The sequence below is a fragment of the Papio anubis genome, chromosome 13 (assembly GCF_008728515.1).
Source record: "Papio anubis isolate 15944 chromosome 13, Panubis1.0, whole genome shotgun sequence".
Lineage (NCBI taxonomy): Eukaryota > Metazoa > Chordata > Mammalia > Primates > Cercopithecidae > Papio > Papio anubis.
The window spans coordinates 76,015,328-76,028,260 of record NC_044988.1 but is presented as its reverse complement, the minus strand read 5'-3'; the positions used below and the strand labels follow the sequence as shown (position 1 = coordinate 76,028,260).

At 40.2% G+C, this 12,933-nt stretch overlaps 1 protein-coding gene across 1 annotated transcript in view; it reads right to left on the bottom strand.

Moving 5' to 3' along the window:
* Positions 1–770: 770 nt before the first annotated feature.
* Positions 771–12,933, bottom strand: part of LOC110741372 (E3 ubiquitin-protein ligase COP1-like) — a 58,338-nt gene continuing 46,175 nt past the window's right edge. The window contains exon 3 of the mRNA XM_021927298.2: positions 771–1,395. Within this exon, the coding sequence (XP_021782990.2) occupies positions 1,361–1,395 (35 nt within the window). The 3' untranslated portion in view covers positions 771–1,360. The remainder of the gene's footprint in view (positions 1,396–12,933) is intronic.

Here is a 12,933-nt window from a genome sequence, read left to right as displayed (position 1 = left end):
TGGTGGGCAGAGGTGCCAGTTGGTTGGCACCATATTCTTACAGCCTGGCCAGTTCCCCAGGTGCAAAAGAATGGCTTCTACCCCAAAGGCAAACCATAAATGTGATTCTTCTTTGTATAGTCTTTTCCTTCCATTCTCACTTCCTTCAATCCCAGGTTTCTGCAGGAAAGAGTTAATAAGGTAGAGAGGATGATTCACCTGTGTGGAAACTGATATGTACATTAAAAAAGGAAATGCCATTTCCTTCCTGACCAAGATGTAGTTCCTTTGAAAGCCTCTTCTCTCACCTTGAGGAAGTTCTTACAGATCTCAGCATCCATAGATCTGTGTCCAGCACACAGTAGCACTCAGAGAATAATGGATGAAGTGGATTAAAATAGAAATGAAATGAAAATTTAGGAAGAATGGAGGCGAGGGAAGGATTTTTCCCCATTTCTCATAACCAAGTATTGAATGTTATTATTTTAAGAATTAATGTATTTTAAAAGTCTTCACATTAAAAGATAAATGGGGCTCGGTGTGGTGGCTCATACCTGTAATCCCAGGAGTTTGGGAGGCTGAGGAAGGCAGATCACTTAAGGCTAGGAGTTCAAGACCAACCTGACCAACATGGTGAAACCCCTTCTCTACTAAAAATACCAAAAGTAGCTGGGCATCGTGGTGGGTGCCTGTAATCCCAGCTACTTGGGAGGGTAAGGCAGGAGAATTGCTTGAACTTGGGAGGTGGAGGTTGTAGTGAGCCAAGATCTCGCCACTGCACTTCAGCCTGGGTGACAGAGCAAGACTTTGTCTCAAAAAAGAAAAATTAATAAATAAAGACAAATGGTTAGAGCATAAATGGAAGGTAACAGATTGAAAATGGTCAATGCCAGTGGACGAACACATTTACTCTGGCACACAAATTGGTGTTGAGAGAAATTTATGTTCTTCTTTCATTGTGAAATTAGTGTAGGGTATTTATCCACCTCAGCACAGATATTTGCCAGGAGTTGCCTCAAGACCTCAAGCACAACTTGTTTAGACATTTTCCAGTTGTAATTTTTTTCTAGGCTGTTAAAAATATTGACTTTGACAGCTTTAAAATGATGGCCTCAAAATTGGAATAATTTACATTCTGGAATTAAGATAATTCAGGCATTTCTGCTGGCAAGGACAGAGGGTAGGAGCCAGTTATATAAATTCCAGATTTGAGGGAGACTGAACCATTAGCATAGATTGGTCGTCTGTGGATATTCAGAGCAGTCACCTTCCCATGTAAATGAATCTTTATGTCTCTTCCAGGCAGGCCCAGATTCTGAGCTATTTTCGGAACTTCTTTCGGATCAGGTGATCTGGAAGAGGGTGGGCGAAGGCGTCGGACTCAGGCCACACTCATGTTGCCGGCCTCTTGGTGTTCTGCAAGAGACACAGAAAGCCTGAGGAAAAATTCTAGCCACTGTCTGGCTGTTATGTGTTTACCTTAGACATTCTCTCCTTTAACTCCTGAGTCTCAGTCCCAGAGAGTCAACATAGAAGGCATTCAGACCAGCTCAGTGGTCCTGGACCTGACCCAGCTCTCTCTGCCAGATTCCAAACACACCTGCTAAACAGATTCTTTTCTCCCAGCGCTCTGCTGACATTTCAGCTGGAACCAAAGTCACTCTCTTAGTCCACAGCATTTCTCTGACGGCTAACGGGACCATTTGTCCTCTCCATTCCTCAGGAGCTACTCTTTGATTCTGACTGGAAACACCTAAGTCAAAAGAAAAGTTGGTCCAAACCCCGAGGCTATGACTGGGAAATAATTGAGTGGTAATCATATTCGATAGGAAACAATGAAAGCAACAGCTTCCCTCAGATGGATTCCTCCTCATCCTTGGTACCAGGTACACTTGTGCTTGTCACATTTAGTCATCCTCGAATGGCTCTGAGGTGTCATGCAGATTTCACATGTGAAAAAAAGATTAGAAAAACTAAAGAATTTCCCCAGAGGCACCTGACGGTGACTGGGTCAGATGGACCCCAAGTCCATAGTTTGGATATTTCAACTGTCACCTCTAGCAAAGATGTAGATGGCTGAGTCAATCATCCCTGTGGAAATCAACAGGTGGAAGAGACACTGGAGAGGACAAGGGCTTCTCCCAAATATGTATCATGTGCATGAGTGCAAGTTCAAATCAGTCACAGCAATCATGGTCATTTGGAATTCTGTGATTGGAAGATATATTAAAGCCCTTCTAAATCAAGTCTTTAACATTCAAAGCTTGACACGCTTAAGCATATGGCAGATTCTTAACGGGATGATTTTGACCCTCCAGGAACATTTGGCGATGTCTGAAGGTATTTTCAGTTGTCACAACTTGGGTAGGATGCTTGTGGATAGTAAAGACCAGGGATGCTGCTAAAACATCCTGCAATGCTCAGGACAGCCACCTCCCACCCCATTCCCTTCAGCACAAAACAGAATGATCTGAATCAGATCATGTCAGTAGTGCTGAAGTTGAGAAATCCTGAAAAATGGAAAGGCAAGATGATAGAAACACGGACACTGGAGATCATCTGGACCACGCCCCTCATTGTTACAAAAAAAGAGACCCAGAGTGGTGAAGTCACCAACCCTTGGTCACACAGCAAGATTTTGGTAGAGTTGGATATGAACTACACTGGACATGAGCAAGTGAATAGCTATACTAATAAATATCTATAATAATACATTGAACAATCACAATTGCAAAGCATTAATAGAAAAATGTAAAAAGAAAAACATTGACAGCTATTATCACCAGGCATAGTCACATTTACTCTGCATATGTAGGTACAGCAAGTATTACAGGAAGATATTGCCCATATATAATTCGTGTTTAAAAAAAAAAAAAAAACCTTTTTTTTTTTTTTAAACAACACGAGAGGAATGAACCAGCTTAAAATCTCACAGCTCATAAGAACGTGGAATTGAACTCTTTTCTCTTAAATCAAAGGCCTTTGGGATGACCGGCAGGGCCTTGGTTCTTTCCATGACTGAAAGGGCATTAAAAAGAGAAAGTTTATACCCATATATGTGAAAACAGCAGGATATTCAAACATCTTTTATAGTATCACAGTCATCTGCATTTGATATATCTTTTGAGTCTATTGCTATGAAGGATATTGCATTTACTCCTGCAGGCTCTGCTGTTGGGTATATAAATCGCTCGAAAATTTCTGGAGGATAATTAAGCACTAAGTATGAAGAGCCACCCTTTGATACAGTGATTTTACTTGTTGGAATCTGTCCTAAGAAAACAATCAGAGTTGCAGATAGATTTATGCACAAAGATATTATGATAATAATAATGGCTGGGATTTATCGAGCTCACACCATATGCCAGACTCTGTTTTAAGTGCTTTCCATGCATCATCTTATTTGCTCCTCATAACACTATGAGGTAAGTATTATTCTCATCCCCATTTATACATGGGAAGCTGAGGCTTAGAGAGTCTCAGTGATTTGGCCAAGGTTACTTGGCTACTATATGATAAAGGGAATTCAAGGCCAGGCAAACTGATTCACAGGGTTTCTTCATTTTAATTGCTATACAGTACCGACTGATAGCAGTAAATTACAAATTTATCAGGAAACATTGGAAAGAATCTGATGTCTAACATGACTGCACTTGGTTAGGGGAATTATGACCTGTTTCCTCTTTTGGTATCTTGGCCTAAAGTAAACGTGGACTATGTCTTCCTTGGGTGAAAAAGGACAGCAGATCTGCTTGGAGGTTTTGCAGATAGTTCACACTTGTGCAGGCTGTCATTTAATAGAGCTTAACTCTGGTCACCGGAAGGAGAATGCAGCAGACCGGAACTCAGACAGACCTCAGTTTGAATCCTGGCTTGGCCACATCCTAGAAGTTCAGCCTTTGATAAGGCACTTTTTCTTCACTAAACCTCACTTTCCACCTTGTTAAAATGGGGAAGTCACATCCACCTGGTGGGGTGGCTGCATGAAACCCTTGGCTTGCGGCAGTGCTCAGTGACACACAGTGGGTGCTCACTAAGAGTTAGATGACTAGAAATAGGCAGAGATGGAGCCCTGCATTGGTGACCTGAGGAGGAAGGCTTGCTGCTGTCTGAGGGAAGGGGATTCCCAGCTGTGCTTGGGGAAGAGGAAGTCAGCGAAAGTCACTTAAGAATGTTGGATTCTTGTGGACAAGTCCTGTAAACAGCTTTAGAACAATGTAAATAGGACAAATGACAAGTCCTGTGAATAGCTTTAGAAAAATGTAAAAAGGATGACTGGCTGTGAAAAGTAACACAAGCAGGAAAAACAGAAATCCAGAGACCTGGAGGCCTATGGGAAAGGGCTCTTTCTTCTGTAGAAGCCCAGGCAGGGTCTTGTGGCCCCCCATCTGGGTGCACACTTGAGGGGCAGAAGCTTGGAGAAGAATGAATAATCAAGGAGCTGTCCCAGCCTCAGATCAGACCTACTGGACCCTAACTCTGGAGAATAAATCTTGGGATATTACTGCAGTGACTGGATTCATATTTCTTGGTCAGCCCCCAGAATAATCCCTGCTTCAGAGGTGACTCAGCTTGGGAAAGGCCAGGGTTCGTGGCCCCTTATCACAAGTGTTTGACTCACAGAGTGTGAGAGCTGGACAGGGCCTTGGAGATAAATCATCTCAGCCAGCCCCTCCATTTGGGAGACAAGAGAGACTCAGAGAGAAGGGACTTGTCTGATGTCCACAGTTACTAAGCAGCAGTGCTGGAACACCAGCCCATGCACCGCTGACTCAGAATCCAGAAGAGATTTTTTCCCCCTAGCACCTTAATGCTGTTTATTTGGAATAGTTGATGATCTATTCATTGAATTACGTGTCCTTGCTCATGCATTTAGAGAGCTTATGGACATTTTGTACAGCCGAAGCATGTATGGTGAAAACATGGAAGTATATATCCATTCTGTCAACAAATGTTGTCAACTCTTATCCAATAATGCCTCTTGAATCCATTTCCATCTCTCTATTTCAGACTTATCACCTTGCTTCTGGATCCTTGTAAATGTCTAGCTGATTGTCTTATCTTCAGTAACTGCTTCTCTTCTCAGACATTTTTCAACGCTGCAGACAGAATCATTTTTCAAGGAAATATTTCCATGGTTCCATTGCTTACTGGACAAAAATAAACTCCTTAGGAAGACAGTCAAGGCCTTTTATGATCTGAGCCCATCCTACCTTACCAGGCTTATATCTAATGCTTTTGCCTACCCGTGCATGACACCCATACCTACAGAAGCCACTTCAGGACTCCGTGCTTTTTTTCACACTGTTCCCTCTTCCTAGAAGGCCTGTCTCCCATACCCCAGTCCTGGAAGTTTTGCTCATCCCTTAAGCACAGCTCAACCATCACCTTCTTTATGAAGCCCTTCATCATGCCTCTCCAGGCAAAAACCCATCACCTTCTCTGCTCTGTTTCTCCAGTGCTCTGCACACGCTTGCATTACAGCTCTGCTATTGGATTGAGACATGTTATTTATTTGCCTGCCTGCATCACCAAGGAGGCTGTGAGTGAGCATTTTTACAGCAGCAACTATGTCTATCACATTCACTCTGAAGTCCTAGCATAGGGCCTGACACAGAATAGGTGTTCAATAATGTTTTATGAGTTAATGAATGCATAAATTATTGAATTAACACACATAAAATTATTTATTGCTCGTAAGTTGCCCCATCAAGCAAATAGCTAGATAGATGTTTACCAAACCTGGAGGGTATATTTGGCATGGTCTGAATTAAATTACAGCTTATGTAGGACAGAGAAATGTGCATGGAGAGAGAAAATATGAGTGATTTAAATATAGCCCCAAATAAAAATCCTAAGAGAAGACATATTGCATTGCAGGTGTGGAATAGAAGTGGGAGCTGCTTCTCATGTGGGCAACTTTACATTGCATACTCTAGGGTGAGTAGTGGCAGGTGTTTATTTGGATAATGAAGGTGTGATAATTTCCAAATGCAGAACCAGGGAGCCCAGCTAGAATGCAATAAAATTTTTAAGTGAATCTGTTGAATGCTAAAGTGTTGGTTATGGCGTAATGTTTTCTAGGCAGGCAGTATAAGAGAGCTGGTTCTTTATAAAGGACAACTCTTTGCCAAAGTTAAGTCCTGAAATCAACTCCTCTCCACCATTACCACCAAACATGGACCCACGTATTTAATCCCCATATTTAATCCCTCATGGCTTTAGACATAATCTTCTGACTTATATATGTGTTAGATCTGACCTCCTGTGTTTTGAACTTTGGCGTTTAAGATAGTAATTCTTAGGGAGACTTGATGTTTTTGAGTCAGTCTATGTTCAGAGGAGAAATGAAAGCTAGGAAGTTTTCACTAGCATTTTAGTAGAGCTTAACTGTAACGCTCAGGTGATTTAATTGACAATGAAGTCTTTTAACTCCATGTCTTGTCATTTGCTAATATTTTAGATTTGCCCAGAAGAGGGGTGTAAATGGGTTTAGAAGACAGATGAGGAATGGTTCCATTGAATTTTTAAAAATTACATTGTTGTGTTGTGGAAAGCTGAAATTTTTAGCTAAAAAGATTAGGATTAGTTATTTTTAACTATCCACCTACACTTATTTTTTATTTACATGAATAGGTTGAAGGCAGAGTGAGTTAAGCAATATTTCTTTACAGTAAAGAGTACAGGATGCTTTTATATTTGACATCTCACAGTATCTTCCTAACAACATGGGATGTAGGCTTAACAGATCTATTATACAGATGAGGAGTCTGAGGTGCAGGGAAGTTAAGTCATTTTCTAAAATAAGTGAGATGGTGCCAGTGGGACTTAAACATAGATTTTTGTGACTTTCATTGCAATACTCTTGAATGGTTCAGAGCTTCTGAATTCGCATCTTATCTCCACCACCTCTATCAAGTGATATGACTTGGGCTAAGTTACTGTACTCCCTGCATTACATTTTCCTCATCTGTACAATGGGCATAAAGGTCTCCCTCTCTCAGGATGCTCTGAAATTGTTGAGGAAACACACAAAGTAGGGAAGGAAATAAGATTGGCAAATCCAACAAATTGCAATTGAGTCCCTCTGTGTGATTGAAATGCAGGGTAGTAAGTGGGAATGGTGAGACTTAACGACTTTAATATAGACATTTGTCCAATCATTCAAGATGATTCAAGATCACAGGATTTGCATTTTATCCCACGGGCAATGGAGATCATTGAAAGTTTTAAGGTGATCATTTAAGAAAATGGGAAGGTTTGCATTTTCTAGCAGAGTCTCTCTAGCATGAGCTCTTGCAAGAGTGTCCTAATTGGTCCCCAGTCCTACATTCTCTCCTGCAGTCCAGCCTCTGCAAGATTATCACAGCGATACTTCTGCAACACATCCCATCATCTCCATCTCCAGCTTACAAACCTTCACCAACTCTGCATTTCTCACAGGATAAAAGTACAAACTAGCATTCAAGGCTCTTCACTGCATTGTCTCTGTCAGTTCTTCTGGCTTCATGTTGCTCTCTCTTCCCCTAGATTCTGCAGATTCTCTGCAGGGGCTCATCCTGATTAAAACTCCACGACTGTTATAGCTGTTTCTTACCTTTGTACACACTGCACCTGGGGGTGGAATACTTTGTTTTGGTGTGCTCCAAGATATATAATCCTAATCATCAAGACCCAGCTCAGCCAGCACTGTTGCACCTTACTGTAATGATGTGCCTGTCTCCTCCATCAACTGTGAACTCCTTAGGAACAGTGGCACCCCTTATTCATCCCTGAACCTTCACATGTGGCACAATGCTTAGCACAGTGTGGGCACCACAAATATGCCACGAACCCATATGGGCTCCAGGATTAGACTGCCTAGTTTTAACTCCAGCTTTGTCACTCACTAGTTACGTAGACTCATGTAAACTATATGTATCTTGGTTTCTTTATTTGTAAAGTGTACCTACCTTCTGGAGTTGATTATATATATTTATATATTTATATGTAATGGTAGTATATAGTGGTATCATGCATTAGTATACATAGTGTATGTAAGTATATAGTGTATAGTATTTGCATATGTGTGTGTGTATATATATGTATGTCCCTTTATATGTGTGTGTGTAGTATATGTAGTGGCAATAAAAGAGCCTGTTCCATAGTAAGTCCTCAATCAGTGTCAGATGTTAGTATCTTGATGGCAATTGGAAACCATAAAATGTTTAATGACTTTCTCCTCCTTCGGATTACTGTTAATAATGGAGATACAATGAGACTTGGCATACAGCAATCTATGAAGTCAGAAGTTTATGTTAAATTTCCACTTTTAGCAGAGCAAACATCTGCATTTTTCCAGTTTCAAAAAAAAAAAAAAGGTTATCAAACCAAAAACCAAAAACTGAAACAGTATCTTGGAACAGGAGATTGACCCCATTCCCCCCAGGTTACTATTGATGAACACATTCACGCTGAACCATTCTAATGACACATGCCCATAGCATCCAGAGAAAGACAGCTCTGTACCTATTGGTGAAGTGGCTAAAGTCTGTCTTTGGCAAATCTTTTCTCTTGTTCTTTGTCTACTTGCACATCTCAGAGTTGTTCTAGCTTCAGATGATGCTCAACCCTTCTTACATTTCCTCTCATATCAAAGCTTTTTGTCTGTGTCCTCAATCTCTCAAGATGCTTTTCTATTTCTGCAATGGTGTGATAGTTCATGGGAAATGGCTTTTTCAGATTAGTGTGTTCCAATTGCCATGTCAGAATCATCCCAGATGAAAGTAATCCCTTAGCAAGTGCTTTGGTCTGAATGTTTGTGTCCCTCCAAAATTCAGTTGTTGGTACCTAATCTCCAATGTGATAGTGTTAAAAGGCAGGGCCTTCTGGGAGGTAATTAGGTCACAAAGACAGAGCCTTCATGATTGGGATCAGTACCCTTATGAAAGAGGACTGAGGAAGCTTGTTCTCTCTTTCTACCATGCGAGGACACAGCTAGAATGCACCGTCTTTGAAACAGAGAGCAAGCCCTCACCAGGCACTGAATCTGTGGGCACTTTGATCTTGGACTACCCAGTTTCCAGAACTGTAAGCAACACATGTATACTGCTTATTAATTACCTAGTCCAAGATTTTCTTTTTATAGCTGCTCAAACAGAGCAAGACAGCAAGTCATAGAAGACTGACTGGGATCATGAAGCATTTACATATCTAAGCCTCTTAACTGATAAATTTCTGGGGATTTCAGTGTCCAGTTCTATGTTGATGTTTCCAATGACACATTATATATATATATATATATATATATATATATATATATATATATGTATATAGACATAGGGATTCGTCCATTTGTAGCAATATATAATATATATTATTGTTTTCAATGACATATTGTAATATATAATATATATTATATGTTGCTGCAAATGGACACATATAAATGGAGTAATATATATGTCTATTTGCAGCCATATATAATAGATATTGTTTCCAATGACATATAATATATTATACACATTATAATATATAAATGGACCAAGCCCTATGTCTATATATATATATACACACACACACATATATGTGTATGCATGTGTACATATTCTCATCCTCAGGGCTAGACCTGTTCCACTTTTTTGAAGTCCCAGTTAATAGCCAAATACCTTGTAGGTGGATTCAAGGATGCTTGGGAAAATGCTCATCTCTGGTGTGGTGGTGGTGGGTAGCAATAGAGAAAACAAGAGAGAAGGAAACCTAACAGAACCTCTGGGAGAGATGCCTATACTCCATTTGGCCAAGTTCCAACTTAGAAAGAGTTCTGGATGGGAAATAAGATGAGTGAATGTATTATATTATGAAACTAATGGTCCAATCTTTAATAAATTGAATGATTGTACTATAAATAATATATAACATATAAAGCCAAAAATGCTTGTTCTGTAGACCTGTTTATTCAGCTGCTAAGATATATATCCTAGGCCACTTTCTCTTTTTTCCATTAAAAAATCTATTCCATTGAAAAAATACAACATCCTTTTGACATAAATTCTGATGTAATTTCTTAGATATGTGAAACTTGATGAAAACATGGAGCTCCCTACAAAGGCCTGGCAAACCAGCTACTTAATACTTATCTGAAAGAATAAAACGGGATATAATGTGGTGTTTCGGGAGGGGTGACATAAGAAACTGGATTCTAGTTCCCCATCTTGCACTAACTAGCTCTATTACTTTGGGTAACTTACTATTAAATGTTTTGGACCTAGATTTAACCCATTAGAAAACAACCCTAGGGCTGGGGGCAATGGCTCAGACCTGTAATCCCAGCACTTTGGGAGGCCGAGGCGGGTGGATCATGAGGTCAGGAGATCGAGACCATCCTGGCTAACACAGTGAAACCCCTGTCTCTACTAAAAATACAAAAAATTAGCCAGGCGTGGTGGCAGGCGCCTGTAGTCCCAGCTACTTGGGAGGCTGAGGCCTGAAGCTGGGAGGCGGAGCTTGCAGTGAGCCCAGATAGCGCCACTGCACTCCAGCCTGGGCGACAGAGAGAGACTCCGTCTAAAAAATATATATATATATATATATATATATATATATAAGACAACTCTGAACTACGGTAAATATACATTCTAATGGAGTTACGTGTTCAAATGACTGGAGGATCACTAAATTCCTTTCTTGATCCCTGGTGAAAACATATAGCAGCCCCCGAGAACTGGAAAGGTCTTCAGAACTCATCTTTCTAGCCTCCTGCCCAAAATGAGTCCCGATGCACACTGCGCTTCTTAGAGCTATTTCTGGTGCCTTTCTTAAAAGATCTCCTATGAAAAAGATTTCTACAACTTGCCTCTGTAAGTCAGTCCACTGTTTAACAACACTTCCTGTCATCCTGGAGTTTTTCCTCTTATACTGAACATCATAGAATGCCTTAAAGCACACACACACACACACACACACACACACACCCTGGCTGTGGAGGACTATTCAGATGCAACAGGTGCAATGAGTTATAGATCTTACAAAGAGCACAAAGAAGCACCCAGTCAGCAGGAACAGCAGTTGCCAAGAATTTAATTCATCAGGACAAATCCAAATTTACAAAGAACTAATCCCACATAATGGATAAAGGACAAAAAAGAAGGATTAATGGGGGACAAGGGACTTTCTGAAAATTCACATCTCAAGTCCACTAAACTCCTCATTTGGCCTGCTTCATTTTCCTTCTTTTCCCAGCAAATCTTTATCTATTTTTCTTAAGAAAAATAAAGTTGACTGTGATGAATAATTGCAACCTAAGAACATGTATGTGTTCAACCGCCTTGAAGTTAGTTTGAGTGTTTCTGGGTGCAGAATAACATTTGTGTCAGAACTATGGAAAGACTGCAGTTGAAAATAATGAATCCCTTCCTCGTAACCTATATTGTCTTTGCAGAGTCACAGCAAAAATCTGTTTCTTCTCCAATGAAAAGAAGCCTTCTTTCAGCCATGGAAAGAATATTCTCCTGGTGACAATCCAAAATGAAAGGCTCAGTCTACCACCCAACAACATTCTCTTCAAGACTTACTATCAGCACTTCACTGGTAGGAATTCCTGCCCAGGTTGGAAATCAGCCCTGTTGTTGGTTTTAGAGATTACATTTTCCCCCCCTGGTATATGTACCTTGAGGATGACCTACATGTAAAGGAATGGAAGGAGAATGACTTCTCAACAAACATACCTACCTTGGCTTCAAGGACTCAGGTCTTTCCCTGCTTTCAAAATATTCTTTTTAGTTAACTTTGTTGGATTTTCTTACTCCCTATCTTGTTCCTTATCTCCTAATATATGAGCCCCCATTCTCTACTATTCTCACTGTGTACTCTCCCATTTGTTGAATTCATTTGCATCCATAACTTTAAACCATATTCCTCTGTAGACGACCCCCAAATCTTCATCTTTTGTTCTCATTTTTCTTCCAACCTTCCAACTCCATGATGAAATTGGTCAATTATACATTGCTTTCTGGATGTTTTATAGCCATATCCAGTGGAACTTGTTCCAAACTGAATGAATCATATTTCTCCTCAAATAAAAACTACTCCTCTATCTAGTTGCCCTAGGGAGCAATTCAACATGTTTTTGAATATAGATTTAGGTCTATGTTCACCTTTACTGGAAAGTCACTACCTTTCTTTTCTATTCTTACAAATATCAGTTTGATTTGTTATTTTCATGCTTGATTACTGTCCTGAGCTCCTTACTAGGTTTTCCATCTCTTCCTTTGTGCTCCCACACACATTGAGTGTATATTTTTACATTGATTACACACTAGTCTTTCTTTCTTTGTTTTGCCATGAAATAGCCTCATTTATTGTTGAAGACAACACTGAATGCTAAATGTACTTTATAATGGAATTAGGTGTTCAAATGCCTGTCTCCCCATAAGAGTGTAGGGTTTCTCAAGGTCAGGTTTATCTTTCTTACCCCAAGCATCTTGTATACTATTTAGTGTCAAGGCTCAAGATTGGTGCCTGAGGGTTGACTCTAAACCTGGGATGCATTTACTTGGGCCTGCATGTTTTGTTTTGTTTTGTTTAATTTGTTTTCTGTTTTTGTAAACATAATTATTTTTCAACTTAAAAATTTGAGATATTTTATACAAAATTTGTTTTTCAAATTTACCTTGAGTAATCAGAATGGTTGATAATGCTGGACTCCATTCTTACTCAGCAACAATGGATGGCGCAGATAAATGGGTATTTGCTTTAGACAGAGCATGTCTGCTCCAGCGTGTCCCTCTCTCCACCACTTGCCAGTGATACCCAATATGCATCCCCCTTCCTGATGAAAGTCACCTTCCTCACATGTCACCTGTAAGCAATTGAGTTTGTGTTTCGAGACAGAGTCTCACTCTGCCACCCAAGCTGGAGTGCAATGACATGATCTCAGCTCACTGCAACCTCCCCTTTCCAAGTTCAAACAATTCTCCT